The sequence below is a fragment of the Antechinus flavipes genome, chromosome 3 (assembly GCF_016432865.1).
Source record: "Antechinus flavipes isolate AdamAnt ecotype Samford, QLD, Australia chromosome 3, AdamAnt_v2, whole genome shotgun sequence".
NCBI lineage: Eukaryota > Metazoa > Chordata > Mammalia > Dasyuromorphia > Dasyuridae > Antechinus > Antechinus flavipes.
In genome coordinates this window covers 124,831,351-124,848,522 of record NC_067400.1, presented here as the reverse complement: position 1 = coordinate 124,848,522, position 17,172 = coordinate 124,831,351, and the positions used below count along the sequence as shown (strand labels likewise).

General features: G+C 32.8%; 1 protein-coding gene across 14 annotated transcripts in view; it reads left to right on the top strand.

The window, feature by feature from the left end:
• The window catches only part of RBM26 (RNA binding motif protein 26), a 102,796-nt gene that overhangs the window by 18,049 nt on the left and 67,575 nt on the right, over positions 1-17,172 (top strand). For 9 of the 14 annotated variants that reach the window (XM_051983971.1, XM_051983970.1, XM_051983965.1 and 6 more), the window contains exons 2-9: positions 210-328; positions 713-849; positions 1,444-1,740; positions 6,314-6,402; positions 7,967-8,184; positions 10,428-10,688; positions 11,883-12,122; positions 16,538-16,678. In XM_051983971.1, coding sequence (XP_051839931.1) covers positions 210-328; positions 713-849; positions 1,444-1,740; positions 6,314-6,402; positions 7,967-8,184; positions 10,428-10,688; positions 11,883-12,122; positions 16,538-16,678 — 1,502 coding nt within the window. The remainder of the gene's footprint in view (positions 1-209; positions 329-712; positions 850-1,443; positions 1,741-6,313; positions 6,403-7,966; positions 8,185-10,427; positions 10,689-11,882; positions 12,123-16,537; positions 16,679-17,172) is intronic. The other 5 variants (XM_051983976.1, XM_051983975.1, XM_051983979.1 and 2 more) reach the window with 3 other exon arrangements.

Sequence of the window (17,172 nt, the reverse complement as noted above, 5' to 3'; positions counted from 1 at the left end):
ATGGTTGTATGCCCAGACTCATGTTACATGTAGAATATTATTGTAAAAACATAACAAAGGAAACACTATCAGTACACCAATTTCTACTCACCGTACATACTAATAATTACATGATAAGCTCACAGAGAAAGATATGTGTAATTGAGTTGATTTTATGTCTGCAGATGTTGTCATTCAATCACATACTAAAAATTCTTTTTTATTTTTAGCTGTGATGCTGACCCATCAGCTCTAGCTAAATATGTTCTTGCTTTGGTAAAGAAGGATAAAAGTGAAAAAGAGCTGAAGGCTTTATGTATTGATCAACTGGATGTATTTCTTCAGAAGGGTGAGTGGGAATTGTTATACTTATTTTAATAAACTTTAAAAAATATTTTTAAAAAAATTAATCAAATTGAAATATAGCTAGGATATAGTTTTAACAAGTAGCAAATAAGAACATCACTTGTCATATTTAAATTTTGCTAACATGAAAGACATTAGCCTCTGTAATCATGGCAACATGATTTTTTTCAACTTGGTCTTTTTTACTAGTTATATGAAAAAATCTGCTGAAACTATAAAAATGTAATATTATTTAAAATATTATTAATTAAAAATTAAAAAGCATTGTCAGAATGCTGGCATAACTATTGTGTTACTGTTAAATATTGGATGATTAATAGCTTATCAATGGATCTTAACCCATAGGTTTTCTAATTTCTCTTTTTAGAGACACAGATATTTGTAGAGAAACTTTTTGATGCTGTGAATACGAAGAGCTACCTACCTCCACCTGAACAGCCATCATCAGGAAGTCTAAAGGTAGAATTTTTTCAACACCAAGAAAAAGATATAAAAAAGGAAGAGGTAGGAATTTGGGTCATATCTTACAAGCTGTTTAAGTTGTCCATATGACATCAGCATTTAATTATCTGAATTTTATTTGCCATATCCTGTTCTTTGGAGGCTTATAATCATACTATTATTATATATTTTAGGATCAGATTTGCAAAATATCTTTTTTACTTTGCAGTATTATTAGATGCACATAATATAAGAATTCCTCTTTAGTAAAAGAGCCAAAAAGTCAGACATAATGTCCAATTGATGTAAAAACTCTTAACTACATATGTAAAGGATCCCTGAAATAGCATTTTCTGTTTCATTTTTTAGGCCTTTTTCATTTTATTTAACTGCTGCCAGTTAAAACTGGAATTCTAATAGCCACCTATTAGTTTTTGAAGATTGCAGTGGTAGCAGTACTAATTCATGGAAATTGAGCCATCATGTGTGTTCAAGCAGAACTATTATGTTACTAGATTTTTAAAGAAATATTTGGGGCCAGAGGGATAACAAAAAAGGGGTAGGCCCCTTGCTTGGGGTGGATGGTATATTGTTAACGACGGCAGAGAGAAAGTGGAACTACTCAACTGCTATTTTGCTTCCGTCTTCTCTGTCAAGGAGAATGATCTTCAGACTGGAAAGGATAGAACAAACATGGTTAAAAGGGAATTGGAGCCAAAGATAGGTGAGGAGATAGTGAGAGAGCACCTAGCGACTCTAAATGAGTTCAAGTCTCCTGGCCTGGACGAATTACACCCTAGGGTGCTGAAAGAACTCACAGATGTGATCGCTGAACCGCTGTCGGTGATCTTTGATGAATCGTGGAGAACGGGAGAGGTGCCACGGGACTGGAGACGGGCAAATGTCCCAATTTTCAAAAAGGGGAAGAAGGTGGATTCCACAAACTACAGACCGGTGAGCTTCACGTTCATCCCAGGCAAAATTCTAAAACGGATTATTAAACGGATGTTTGTGAGCACTTAGAAAGTTGAGCAGTGATCAGTACGAACCACCATGAGTTCATTAAGAACAAGTCATGCCAGATTAATCATTTCTTTTTTGACTAGGTTATTAGAGCATGGGAATGCTATAGGAAATTATATATCTGGATTTCAGCAAGGCATTTGACAAAGTTTCTCATGATACTGTTGTGGACAAGATGGAGAAATATGGGATGGAAGATAGTACAGTTGGGTGGATTCAGACCAGGTTGAATGACTGAACTCCAATGTTTATTGATTAATGGATCGCTATAAATCAGGAGGGTGGTCTTTAGTGACTTGCCAAAGAGCTTTGTTCTCTGCCCTTTTCCATTCAGCATTTATATCAATGACTTGGATGAAGACATTGATGACATGCTTACCAAGTTTGCAGATGACATGAATCTGGGTGGGATATCTAATGTACTGGATCACAGAATTGGATCACAGGATCCAATATTACTCTTATCGGTTTGGAATTATGATCTGAATCTAACAAGATAAAACATAAAAGATACACACACACATATTTGTAAAAAGGCTTGCTTTTAAGTTGAAAAAAATTAAAATGTGCAGAAGTTCAAATTGGAGAGTAATATGACTAGAAAGCAGTTCATATTTTTCGAAGAAAGCTTAATGTGTGTTGACAGTGTTATTTGGCTACCAGAAAAACTAATGCTGTCTTAGGCTGCAATAATAGAAATATAATGTCCTACACAAGTAAGGGGCTAGTTCTACTATAATCTGTCCTGGTCAGACCTAAGCTTCAGCATTATGTTCAGTTTGGATGCCACATTAAAAGTTGAATGAGGAAAAGTCATGGGGTATTCTAGGGAATGATAACTAGAATAGTGAGGACATTAGTAACCATGTCAGGATAATATGTAAATGAATTGAGGGTGATTAGCTTGGAGAAAGAAAGACTATGATAATTGTCTTTACATAGTTTTAAGGGCTTTCATGTAGAAGGGAAATTAAATTAATTCTATGTAGCTCCAAAGTACAGAACAGGGTACAGAGTAAAAGGCAGAAATTTTAAGGAATCATATTTTGACATATAAGATATAGAGCTGTCTTGAAAGGAAATGGGCTAAAAAAACAAAAAGAAAGAAATAAAGAAAGGAAATGGACTTCTCTACAAGCTTTTCATCACTAGTTGTGTTCAAAGCAGGTAAATCATTTTCTATGCTGGTCATAGAAGAGATTTTCTATAACTTCTCTTAGATTACTTGTCAGCCATTGTTAATTTCATGCACATTTGTATCAAAAAAAAAAAAAATGGGCCAGTCTATCTTTATAATTTTGACCTTTGCAGATTGTAAAACTTGTCAAAGAAGAGCCTGAAGGTGTACTTTGGTATCTCAAGACAGTCATTAATTACAGGAACTAAGCTACTTGAAAATGCTAACAAATGTTTATTGAAAGTATTAAGTAGAACAAATAAGAATTATTTATTTCTGGGCTTAGAATTTAAGAGCCTGAATTTAAACTATAATTTTTAAAAGTTAGGAATTGTGATAAAATTGCAAAGATACAACTAAATGGATCAATTCTATTGAAGAGGTATCATGGGTAACTTTGGCATTTGTCCTTTCTGGGACCCTATTTAACTCAAATTCAAGGCTCAGGGGAATTGTCTTTCCTCCAGCCTTCTAAGCAACATCAGCTTTAAGTTTCCTATTTTCTTTGAGTGGGGTAAGTCACTTTTTAGCTCTTGTATCTTCCTAATCATTCCCTTTAAGCAGAACCTCTGCATGATCTTTTAGTCTGCCTTCATGTCAGAAAGTAATCTGAGCTAGTCACACCAAAAAAATCAATGGCCTTTGAGTTTGACTTTGTTAGTATTGTTTGAAGAATTGGAGGAACATAGAATTATCACTTTACACAAGTAGAGGAAATAGGTCATTGCCAGTTGACATAAATAAAGTGCTGTGGCAGAAGCTGAAGTGGGAAGCTGAAGTGGAATCGGTATATAGGGTCGGGTTTTTTGCTTCCCAGAATATCTCTGAATTTGTATTCAGAGATTCCTCCTGTGGGTTATCATGCCATGAATTCACACTCGGGAATGCTCTAAGAATTGCTGCTTTTGGCACTCTTGAAGTTAGGGAGAGAGACAAGAATGATTTTATCAAGAATTCAGATGCAGATTGAAGGGGTCAGTAAAAACCTCTTGGGTGAACACAATTTGGAAACATAACCATGGTTTGAGGAACTTTGTTCCTTCTGCTGAATTATTTGTCAAAACCTTTAATTCATCTGAACTGTTGATGTTTATTTCCAACTTTTTGGCTATTGTTTGATTTAGTCCTAGTCTTTTTATTCATTGCATTTTGAGGATACCAATATCAGTTGGCTATCTGGGCTAACCATTATGAATTGTTTTTGATATGATTAGTAGAAATCCTCCATGAAAATTATTTTTTAAGAGCTACTGATCTAAATTATCTCTTGAATGAGGCTTTGAATCAGAACAAAAGAGGAGATAGATTGAGGTGAGTTTTCTGAGTAATTTTGCATGTTTGTAAGAGCTTTCTTTGTCCCTAACTTCAAATGTGTTTGGAAATTAAAAATGCAAAAGAAGAGATGGGGATGGAGATGAATATAGATTGGCTTCGTAGTTGCTTCCTTGAAGAAGTTAAGAATTGAAAAGTAGGATGCCTGAGATTAGCTAAAGGTTACTCTTAGTTGGAAACTATGAGTTTGTTTAAAGAATCTAAAAATGATGACTATAGTCATGTAGACATGATGGCAAAAATGGTAATTTTCTAACTGCTATATGTTTTAAGAATAACAAATATAGCATGTAACTGTAAAAAAGTGAATCATAATAGTCATTTTTGAGTTATGTACTTTTTTTCTTCAAAAACTTCAAGGTGATCATGATAGTTTATTTGAATAGAGGAGTAAGAGATTTATTTGTCGGTTTAAAAATTTCCTGGTAGACTCTGCCTTGGAGTTGTTAAATTTAGTTAAGTATCTGATTTTTACCATATTAAATTCAATAATTCTTCATGTATTATAATCTCCCCCCTTTTGTGGTTTATTTAGATTTATATGTATATTAATGTCCAACTCCAGCATTGTAACTTTTTTAAAAGCCTGTCTTTAAAATATAATTGTACTTACATAATCTTAAATTGTGAGCAAAATTTACTTCGGCCTAAAATTAAGAAGTATCTCATTAAAACAAAATCAAAACCAAAACCTCAGTCATTTAAATAATTCTCTGAAAAGAATTATTGTACTTTTAGAAAAATTATAAAAGTAATAGAATTCAATCTGTGTTTTCCAACAGTTTTCTCATTTTTGGAGAAATGGTTGGCAAAATGTGTCACTTTTAGAGGATGAATGTTGAACGGTACTAAGCTAAATTGTATATATTTTTAGTCATTATTTTAAATTGTCTTTTCTTCTCTGACTACCACACTTCTGTAAGAAGGCTTATGTTTCCCTTTCCTGATGTAGCAACTCAATACCTACTTACCTTACTGTATATCAAATAAGGGATAGTTACCTTAGTTCCCAAGTTAATTAGTTTCATCCCATCTATAGGTTGACTTCAGGGCTATCCTTTCCTCACCTTTTGCATGCAAAACCTAGTATATATAGTAAGCTTTAAACAAATGCTTATTGATTGATTGATGTAGTATCCTTATCCACCTGCCCAGTAATTTATTTTCTGTCCCTCTTATCTCACCCAAATATATTCTTTCTGCTTTCCTCTCTGTTTGTAACTTCCTAGGGGAAGAAATATAGGAAAGTTAGATGGCATCAATACAATGTGGAATTGGAATTTAGAACTTAAGTGGAATTGTATGGAAAAAGCATGGGGAATCTTTGAGAATCAGTACTGAGTTGTTAGAGAAAACCAAGTGTTAGAAAAGAGTAAAGATTAGAGAGAAATAATGTCTGATTTGAGTTTATCTGAGGATTTTTTTCCTCATTGTATCATGAGATGAAAGCCATCTAGAGGATTGATAGTGGGTCATCATGGTGATGATGTATTAGTTGTCATATTATTCATATTAGTTATTACACCTGGACTGCTTCATATTAGGTACTTTGCTGTCTTGCTGAAATATTTATTTTATGCTAGTCCTACTAAAAACTAATTCTTTCTTACACTTCCCTTTATGATGTTAGTGAATTTGTCCATATCATTAAGGCTAAATGTTCAAAAATATTTTCTTTGTGAAGAAATGAAGCAAAATCTTTCCTTAATTATCTTTGAAAATGTCACTTTATTGTCCTTACTAATTTTTATATTTGTTGAGTTTAATTATTTTCTAGATACTTTTAAACAATTAATTTTCACTCATCTTTATTAACTAACTGAATTAAATAACATGCCTAATAGGTAATTAATTGTATATTTTCCTTTATATTTATTGTAAAGTACATAAAGTTGTAAGTTACCTTATTAAAATTTTAACTTGGTAGTATGCATTGCTGAATTTTAAAATAATTTTTGCTGAATATTTTTTGAAAAATTCTTTCCTAAACTGCAGATCACAAAGGAGGAGGAACGAGAGAAGAAGTTTTCTAGAAGGTTAAATCATAGTCCTCCCCAGTCAAGTTCCCGGTACAGAGAAAATAGGTGATAAATTCATTATAAGTTGTTAAGTTCAAATGATTAAGATTGTTGAATGCTTACTTTAGACTTAAATTAGCTCTTTATATATAGAAGTTAGTGATTAGGAGTTTAATTGGACCCAAAATATCTGGGATTTCTTTCTATATAATCTTTTAAAGAACTTTCCGCTTCATATTCTGTGATTCCATTAATTTATTCCTTTCCTTAGAAAAGATGGAGATGATTTAGACATGGACTTTGCTGTCGTGAAAAGTCTTTTATGCAGCCAGATTTATGTATGCCCATTAGTGGCAGCTTGGGTAAAGTGCCAGGCTTGGAGTCAGGATTTGAATTCAAATATAGCTTCAGATACTGCTTGTGTGGCTAATAATTCATTTAATCTCTGCATATCTCAATTTTCCCATCTGTAAAGTAGGGATAATAATAGCACCTGCCTCCCACATTTCTCACATGTTGTGAGAAACAAATGAGATAATTGTAAATCATTTTGCAAAGTACCTGGCACATAGTAAATACTATGTATGTAAAAGTTTATTATTATTAGTTACTCATACTGTACAATGAATGGTAATACAATAGCTATGTAATAAGAAACTAATGTTAAAGATCATCTTAGACAACTTTCTTATTTTGTAGATGAAAGAAAGGCATGAAGATCTAGATATATTAATCAATATTAATTAATCAATAAGATTAAGGAAGATTTCTTGGAAAAGTTACATTTTGAATTGGTTTTTAAAGGATGGGTAGGATTTCAAAATAGTGAGTTTGGAAAATAAGGCATTCTAGACACAGAACAGGATGGAAATGTTATCTCTTATAATTATATTTCTACCTCTGGGGGAGAGCTATTAGGTCTTTGTTGTACTTATTTCCCACATTAAATGCCTTCAGTATTTTGAAGTTTGGGTACTGTCACACATTAGAAGGAATAGAATGACTTTTTGTCTTGTTTTCTTTTTTCCATTAGGATAAATAATTTAAAAAAAAAAATGATCCCATTCTAGGATGTGGGTAGTGGAATATAACTCTAAATAATGGGAAATTGAAGTATACTTTGTCTTATATTTTAATGCAACTAAAAATCAGTTATAAAAGGAATATCTTTAATATAATTTGTTATCTAAGAATACCATGTACAGTTGAATGAGTATATATTAGTACTTTTAAAAAATTGGGATTTTGAGTCTTAATTTAAAAAAAGAAGCATCAATTTTGTATAATATTTATCTAGAATTTCATGTTACAATGCAACATTTTTTTTGCTGATACTTCGTTTGGCCTGCATTTTTCCTTTCATCGTGTCAGTATCTTAACTATGAAAAAAAACAAAACAAAACATTTTAGAATTCTATGCATATGATGCAGTCAAATACCTTATATGTGGAGGTGTAGACTATTGAACTTTAATTTTGGATCATCAAAACCTTATCTATAATTTGATTGTAGAACTGATTAATGCTTTTGATAAGAAATTTGGTGGTGACGTTTAGATTTTTAACTGACAATTTTGTATCTAGTAGCCTCAATTTTTAAGTATCCTAAAAATTAGTAATTTGATTTTTAGGAGCCGTGATGAAAGGAAAAAGGATGATCGTTCTCGAAAAAGAGATTACGATCGAAACCCACCGAGAAGAGATTCCTATAGAGACCGGTATAATAGAAGAAGAGGGCGAAGCCGAAGTTATAGTCGAAGTCGGAGTCGGAGTTGGAGTAAAGAGCGATTGCGAGACAGAGATAGAGACAGAAGCAGGACCAGAAGCCGAAGTCGAACACGAAGCAGAGGTAAGTAAAATAATGAATACCCTTCTTTCTTGATTTTTTTCCTCCATTTTGTCTCCCTGGCATTTTATTTTAGATTTCGATTAAAACTTCTATTAGCCACTCTTCACATTTACAGCAAACATTTACAAACAACATTTTTACTCTCATGATACAGTTTTTATAAATTTAACATTTTATTAAGAGAGTAAGTTTGCTATTTTTCTTTACTGATTACACATTGGTTTTCAGTTGAGTGAAATATGTATGTTTAGGTGAATGTAATTCTCAATAAACCTAATTGAAGGGAACATAGAATAGTAAAATAATGAAAAAGTATGATTGGTATCATCCATTGTTGATTTTATTTTTAATTTTAATTATACATTTCTGAGCACTTTTTCTTCAATAAGGACTTAGTTCTCTACCTTTCTGTTATTTTTTTTTTTGGAGTTTTCTCTTCTGGCTCATGACTTATTATGTCACTTCAAAACTTAGGGGAAGATGAAGAGTAATTTAAAGATACATGGAACAGTGAAGGGAAAGGAATTAGTATAATAGACTCACTTCTATTTTGTTCCATTTTCACTTTTTTTTAAAGCTTGAAGATTGTGAGTGGGGGGGCAGTATATTCGCTTGTTCACATTACATAAGAAATATTTTCTGTCTTGTTCTTTCTTTTTTCTCTCATGCACTTTACTTTTCCTTTAGTTTTGAGTGCGAATGGAATAGTGGTGAATAAAGAAAACCTTTAAATATAAATACTTGACATTTTAAAATGTAATATACTTTGTTTTGAAGTGTGAATTTCTTGTCTCTATTTAAAATTACTCATTTTTAGATGTATGGGCAATAGCCCTTTCTTATTTATATTTATTCATCATCTATTTAGTGTAGTGCCTTGCATTTAGCAAGCATTTATAGGCTTATAAGTTTTAGGACTTGAAGGATACTCAAAGATGATCTGGTTCAGTCCTAACATTTTACAAATGAGGGAACAGGCCTAGAGAGGTCATGTGGCTTCTTCAGGATTATAAAAGATAATGGTAAGTAGTTGAGCTAGGAATTGAATTTCAGTCCTTTGCCTCCATTACACCATGCTGTCTCTCTTAAGTAAATGTTTGTAAAACTGATATTGAAAGAATTAATAGCTAAGTGAATGGATGATAAAAGTTGTGACTCTAGAAGTTAATGTGAAGTCTCCAAAGCACATTCATTGGAAAACTTTAAAACAAGGCTTTTAAAGAAAATATTTTAAGAAAAAACCCACTGAAAATAATTGATTTTGCATTTCAAAAAACTTAATTCCTGTTTTCATAAATCATACGGGCAGCTAGGTGGTGTAATACAAGTGTTTGACTTGGAGTCAAGAAAACCTGAGTTCAAATGTGACCTCAGACACTTATTAGTTGCATGATACTCAGGGAAAGTCACTTAATTTTTCCATATATCAGTTTCCTCATCTGTAAAATGGGAGTAATTATGCTAACAATTATATTCCCCAGGGTTGTTCTGACAAAATTATATTTGTAAAATGCTTTGAAAACCTTAAAGTGCTATATAACTGTTAGCTGTTTAACTAAAAGGTTTTCAAATTAATTAACTAATATCTTCTGAGAAGTAGCATAATGGTAGGAGTAGAGGACCAATTTTGGAATCATGACACCTTAAGTCCTTTTTTTCCCCTGAGACAATTGGGGTTAATGACTTGCCCAGGGTATACAGCTAGAAATGTTAAATGTCTGAGACCACATTTGAACTCAAGTCCTCCTGACTTCAGGCTGGTGCTCTATCCACTGTGCTATTTAGCTGCTCCCTCTTCCCCGTCCCTCCCCCCCCCCCCCCTTTTTTTTATTCTTACTAATTGTTTTACCGTGGATAAATCACTTACTTGTTTGTTAGTAACCCAAAACAATTCTCTAAGACAATGTAAAAGTCAAAGACTATTTGATTTGCATTGATGAAAGGAGTTTCCATATTGGGACTTTGTCTTGTCTCTCACTCCCATGAAATCAAGTATTGCTCTACCTTTATTTATGTTTAACATAAATGATTAGTCTGAAATATGGGTAAGATGTGGTTAAGAAGCTTTAGAAAGTTTAGAAAGAGGATGTTACGAAAAGAAAAGAGAATGATATGTATGAAGTTTTAAATTTTTGTTCAGTGTTTATATGGTTTCAGAAGCATAATATTGTTCTTGAAAAGGACATTTTTTTCTACAGCATCTATTACTATAATATATTTTTGAAAAAAATGTTTTCTTGTAGAAAGAGATCTGGGAAAACCAAAATATGACCTGGATAGAACAGATCCATTAGAAAACAACTATACTCCAGTTTCTTCTGTAACTAACATTTCATCCGGCCACTATCCTGTTCCTACTTTGAGCAGTACTATTACTGTTATTGCTCCTACTCATCATGGTAATAACACTACAGAAAGCTGGTCTGAATTTCATGAAGACCAGGTGGACCATAACTCTTATGTAAGACCTCCAATGCCAAAGAAACGTTGCCGAGATTATGATGGTAAGTCTTTCAGCTTTTGTGTGCTAAGTACATTCTACATGACATAATACGTTATACATATCTAATTCAGATACATGTTGCTGATAGTGGGAATAGTTGAAATTAGTTTTGGTGAAATTCCTCTTTTATTAACCCAAAATAATGTTGTCCTTTTTAGTTAAATGCTTCTTCAGTTTTGTCTTTTCCCCCTTCTATTGAAGCAAATGATTGAATGTCAATTTTTTAAGTACCATTTATCTTAAAAATAATGCTGCTTTTTTCCCCCCAAACCACAGTAAATTCCTATGAATGTGCTTTTTTCAAAGGAACTGCTACTAAAACATTTTTTAATTAACAGGGAAAAACCTCTTAGGAAACGGGAAATAATATACACATATTGGACCTAGACATTTGAGTGTCTCCTATGTATAAGAAAAGAGATGAGAAAGTAGATGAACAGGGAGCTTTGGAGGAAGATTTTACTGTGAATGCCAAACTTCAGTACTTCAAAAGATCTGTTATTTCATCAATGTGGGTACTCCCTCCACCAACGCAGATGGCACCCCTTTATGCCTTAGTGTAGAGAGTTTCATGAGCTGCTAGGGCTGAGTAAATTAATCACCTAGTGGTCAACCTTTTAGTAATCCTTTCTTAGCTAGTCTGGTCCTCAAATGACATTATGCTATTGGGCCTCTTTTTGAAGCCTTTCTGCCTTTGTAAGGATTCTGCTAGAGCTTTTGCTCCAGTGACTTAGCCTTTGACAACCTAGGGTCATCCTTACATGATAATTAGCTATTGGAAAAGAGCTTTAGTGGAAGAAATGCCAAGCACTGCCAGAAAATGAATGCTTGATTTTAAAAATTAGATAGTGTGCTTGCATTGGAACTAATATGTGCTAGGTATTCTGCCTTATTTATATTTACATGTGTAAATACTTGTCTTGAGATTTTTTTCTTAGTATTATATATAAAACAATTGATTGGGCTTTTATCATTAAGAAGCATTAATGTTCTATTTGAAATGACTGTTTACACTTCCCCAATTAAAGTAAAAAAATATCCCACAAAACATCCATGCAGAACACATTTTTAGAACACTTATAATATGTTAGCTCACATAAATTTTTGCAAAATGGTTTCAGAATTACAGATGTTCTTTATTCACATTTTCTTATGGCTTAATAAGGCTTTTTATCTTTTTTTTTCTCTCTCTCAGAAAAGGGTTTCTGTATGAGAGGAGATATGTGCCCTTTTGATCATGGAAGTGACCCTGTAGTTGTAGAAGATGTAAACCTTCCTGGCATGCTGCCATTCCCAGCACAACCCCCTGTTGTTGAAGGACCACCCCCTCCTGGACTTCCCCCACCTCCACCAATTCTGACACCTCCACCTGTGAATCTTAGACCTCCAGTGCCACCTCCAGGTCCATTACCACCTAGCCTTCCTCCTGTCACAGGTAAATAAATGTGTGTAAAATTTATATGTGTTTATATCTCTATATATTCATATATACTATATGCCTTTATATACTTTGGTTTGTACTTTGTTATGTACTTTGGTTTGTAAAATAAGCTCCCTTTGCTAATTGACTTTTTTACTTTTATTAAAACTGGTATTTAATGTTTTGAACCTAAGGAAAATTTTAAAGAAAACCCAATAATATTCAATTTTAGGGAAATTAGGAAGGAAAGCTAAAATACCTGGGATGAGATATGATAGGTTTTTTACTTCCTTAGTGGGATCATTTGACCTTATTTTATCTTCATGACTCTGTTTTCTGTTCTTCTGGATTTTATTTTATTTTTTTTGGTGAAAATATTTAATCTCAGTTTCAGATTAATCATGTCACTTCTTTTCTAGGGAAAATGAATTTTAAAAAATTTTCTTTATGGAGAATTCAGATATTAGACACATTTTTCAGAAAGATTTAAACAATTAGTAATAAATAAGAGTAGAATTATTTGTGGCACCCGATTGAGGGCATTGAATAAAATAATTAATTGTTCAGATGAGTGTTGAAAAAACTGTAATTTGTGATATCAAACCTGGACTACTTGTTTTTCTGATTATCTTGCATTTTACTCCTGAAAGAGCCAACCAGTTTCATAAAAGATGTTTTTATTTTGTTGTTGGTTTTTTTTTTTTTTAACATATAATTTTATTTTATTTTATTTTTTAAATTTAAATTTTATTTTATTTAATAATAACTTTTTATTGACAGAATCCATGCCAGGATAATGTTTTTTACAACATTATCCCTTGCACTCGCTTATGTTTCATTTTTTTCCCCTCCCTCCCTCTTTCTACCCCTCTCCCCCCCCCCCCCCCCCCCAAGATGGCAAGCAGTCCTATATATGTTAAATATGTTGCAGTATATCCTAGATACAGTACTTATTTGCAGAACCGAACAGTTCTCCCGCTGCACAGGGAGAACTGGATTCAGAAGGTAAAAATAACTCGGGAAGAAAATCAAAAATGCAAATAGTTCACATTCATTTCCCAGTGTTCCTTCTTTGGGTGTAGCTGTTTCTGTCCATCATTTATCCACTGAAACTCAGTTAGATCTCTTTGTCATAGAAATCCACTCCCATCAGAATACATCCTCATACAATATCGTTGTCGAAGTGTATAATGATCTCCTGGTTCTGCTCATCTCACTTAGCATCAGTCCATGTAGGTCTCTCCTGTTTTTATTTTGTAATAGAATATTCTGATCATCATGGAATTCTAGAGTTGTAAGGGAATGCAAAGATCATCTAGTATAACTTAAGACCTATGTTTTGCATCCCTTCCTGTTAATCCTTCATGACTTCCATGAGAAACTTTGGATAAGTTTTTTCTTTATGTGGAGCTGAAATCTACCTTCTTTTTACTTTATCCTCTGATCCTGTCTTCTGAGATCTAGCAGAATTCTGATCCATTTTTGCATATGATAACTCTTTAGGTACTTGATATTTTCCTTTACACGATCTTCCTTCCTTAGCAATTTTTTTGGTTTTCTTAGCATTTTGGGAAGCTCCTAACTCCTAATGGAATTTAGCTTTCTTTAACATGTTATGCTTTTGTAGTGTCCTCAGCTGCTTTTGCCTTCCTTTTCTATTCAGGTTTTTTAAAAAACAAATTATAATCTTATTACCAAGTCTTAAATAAACTTGCTTAGGAACTATTTGCATTTCTACTAATTTTAGATAATAGAACTTTTTTAGGCATCCCTTCTTTGGTGCCTCCATCAGGATTCTTTATCCATTCGTTCACATATTCTGTGGTTGTTTCATTATACTCTGAGATTCTTGAGAGCAGGTATTATCTTTTGCCTTTCTTTGTAATCCCAGCACTTATGATAGTGCCTGGTATATAGTAGGAACTTAATAATGCTTATTGGCTGATTTAATGTAGTTCTTTTTTACCTTTTTTTCCTTAGTTCCTCCCCTCACCCCCATTTACATTTCTAATAAAATTTACTCATCTTTTTTTCTTGTCTTATGGCACTTAGGGTCAATTATAGTATTGTATCACCGTTTATTCATGAATTAACTTGTTATTAGACATTTAGGTTGCTTTTTTTTTTTTTTTTTTTGATGGCACTTTAAGAATATACTATTAAAAATGAATTTATTAGGCAAATTACTTTTTTTTGCATATCTTTATAAAAAGTATGAATTACTTTTATATTTCCTTTTCAACCCCTTGGTCTTATTTTTCTTCATGAAATTTCCTTGTACTTGATTTTGTTTTTGAGAGCCACCCTTTCTTCTGAAATTCATTTCCCATAAAATGCTTCAGATATTAGATTCTTAACTATACTTTGAACTCTGAAATCTAAATTTGCTATAATTTAAACATCTGATATTCTTTTATTTTTGTCAAGGCCTCTGGAATAGCATTACCACTCTCTTCTATGATTCTGTTATTTTTACTTCACTTCCCTATTTCTTTTTAATTGATTAGAATCAAACCTGAGTATCTTTATATCAAAAAATTTAACAGATACACTGCTTTTGCTGAGACCATGTTTCATAATGGGAAGACTTGGGATTGAAGTCAAAAAAGACTTGGGTTTAAATCCCATTCTTAATACTGGCTTAGTAACTTTGGGCCAGTCAATTTCATGTCTTTCCATCATAATTTCATATTAGAAATGTATGTTTTTATTTTAACAGAACTAGATCTCCAATTTTGGCAACTAATGAAAAAACTCAAATATATTGTCTGTGTTTTTGTCTTCTTGTTGATTTGTCTCCAGAACTTATTCTCTCTATTCTTAGGCATTTGAAATTCATTATGTCTTAAACTTTTCATATTATCTCTTTTCTAAAATATGTTTCTTTTCCAGATTTCTCCCATTTTTCTTGAAGGCACTACAATTATTAAAATTACTCGGGTTCACAATTTGGGTATTATCTTCAATTCCTCAATTTCCCTCACTTTGCATGTCTAATCAGTTACCTAATATTTTCTTCTAATTTTACAGTATTGTTTATAGCCATTTTCTTCTTTCTACTCATAAAGGTTTTCAACCTAGGAGACAAGAGAGAACATGTATAAGCATTTAGTGTTAGGGTTCTATTTACTTAGGCAGGCCTCCTCACCTCATTTTTGGACTAGTTCAGTGGCACTTGGTCTTCCTGACTCATTTCTCTCCCCCTCTCTCTCTCCTCCCAAAGTTGTCAGCTTGATTTTCCGAAAGTGTAGATCTAATCACATAGCTCCCTGTTCATCAAACTTTAGTGGCTTCCTATCACTTATATGATCAAAGATAGGTTTCTCTGGGTTGACTCCTTTACATTCTGACTGCCACCAGCTTTTCCAATTTTATTTTATTTATCACTAATACTTGTTAAATTTTAGCCAAAAGATGCCTTGGTGTGGCATCTTATGTCATTTATACTGATTTCAGAATTTGTTAACCAAAAACTGAAAAATTACAGATTAGCATTAGATGGCAATTTTTACATTGTCATTTCCCCATATCTGGAATGTTCTACTATTTTATCTCTGTTTTAGAATCTATTGTTAATTTCAAAACCAAATGACACCTGATTTCCTGTGCTCCTTACTCTTTAGTTAGTTGCTAACACTTTCTTGTGTTACACTCCATTTACCTTGTATTCATTTTGTATATCCTTGTTTGTATCTGTGTTGTTTCCCCAGATAGAATATAAGGTCCTTGCAGGCAGATACTATTTCATTGTTGCTTTTGTATCCTCATTGTTTTGAGCAGTGTCAGGTGCATTGGAGGTGTTTAGCAAATATTTTTTGATTGCTTATACTGCTGTCTGTCATCCTGTTTTAATTAAGTGTTGCATTCATCTTACTCTTAAGATTATTAGACTCAAGTGAGATGCTTTATTGCAAAGTTTTGGCAGATTAAAAAAACATAAATGTCTATTGATTTGAGCCCATCAAAGTCTCTATGATGACTTATGAGAATACTCCATGGCTTTAAAATCTCAAATTCTATTGTTCTAGTTCCCTTTATTTCTTAGCCATATATGATGAATTGGTTTAGTGAAATGAGACTTTGACTTGTGTTATTGTTCTTCTTTTTGGATATTGTTTCTTTTGAATTATTTGACAACTCTGCTCCTTGTTTTTGTCATAGCTGTTAATGTTTGCCAAGTGCCTTGCCTTATCTATGGCTAGTTTTTTTTTCCTTTCTCAATTTAAAGTTCTTATGATGAAGTCTAGAAATCTCTAGACACATATTCATTTCTTAGCAAAGAACTCATCTTTGCTGTGTGTCAAAGAATAATTTCATCTTGTTTGTAATATAAGTCATATCAGAACAATGACCTGACCAAAGGAAATATTTTGATTAGCCTATATTTAATTTATTTACTTTTAGTTGATATATTTTATTAACTTTCATAGGGCCACCACCTCCACTTCCTCCTTTGCAGCCATCTGGCATGGATGCTCCTCCAAATTCTGCAACCAGTTCTGTTCCCACTGTAGTAACAACGGGTATTCATCACCAGCCTCCGCCTGCACCACCCTCTCTCTTCACAGCAGGTGCAGTATGGACTTATTAAGATTATCAGTTCTGTCATAGAATTTTAGGATGAAAAAACTTGGCTATTATCTAATCCACATGTGGAAAGTCAAAGTTATTTGTACAGGATAACAATTCGTATTGTACAATATACTATTTTTACAGCTAGAGGACTGTCTAGTCAGTCTTTTTGCTAACAGTAAAATAACCTAAACCCTAAAAAGGTTAAAAGACTTGTCAAGGGTGTCTATCATAATGGACGATGAGGTATAGAGTTGCAGTCATTCATTTTTGTACTGTTTGTCATTATACCTGGAACATTTTTCTTGGTAAAATTCCATAGGGCAGTATAAAAATTGTCACTTCTAAGAACTCTTGGGGGAATATACACATGTGCACGTACATGTGCCCATATACACATACTCTGCTAAATAGAACATATGATGGAATGTTGGACTTGGAGTCAGGAACATCTGACTTTAAATTTGGCCTGACACACTTTGTACCTATGTGA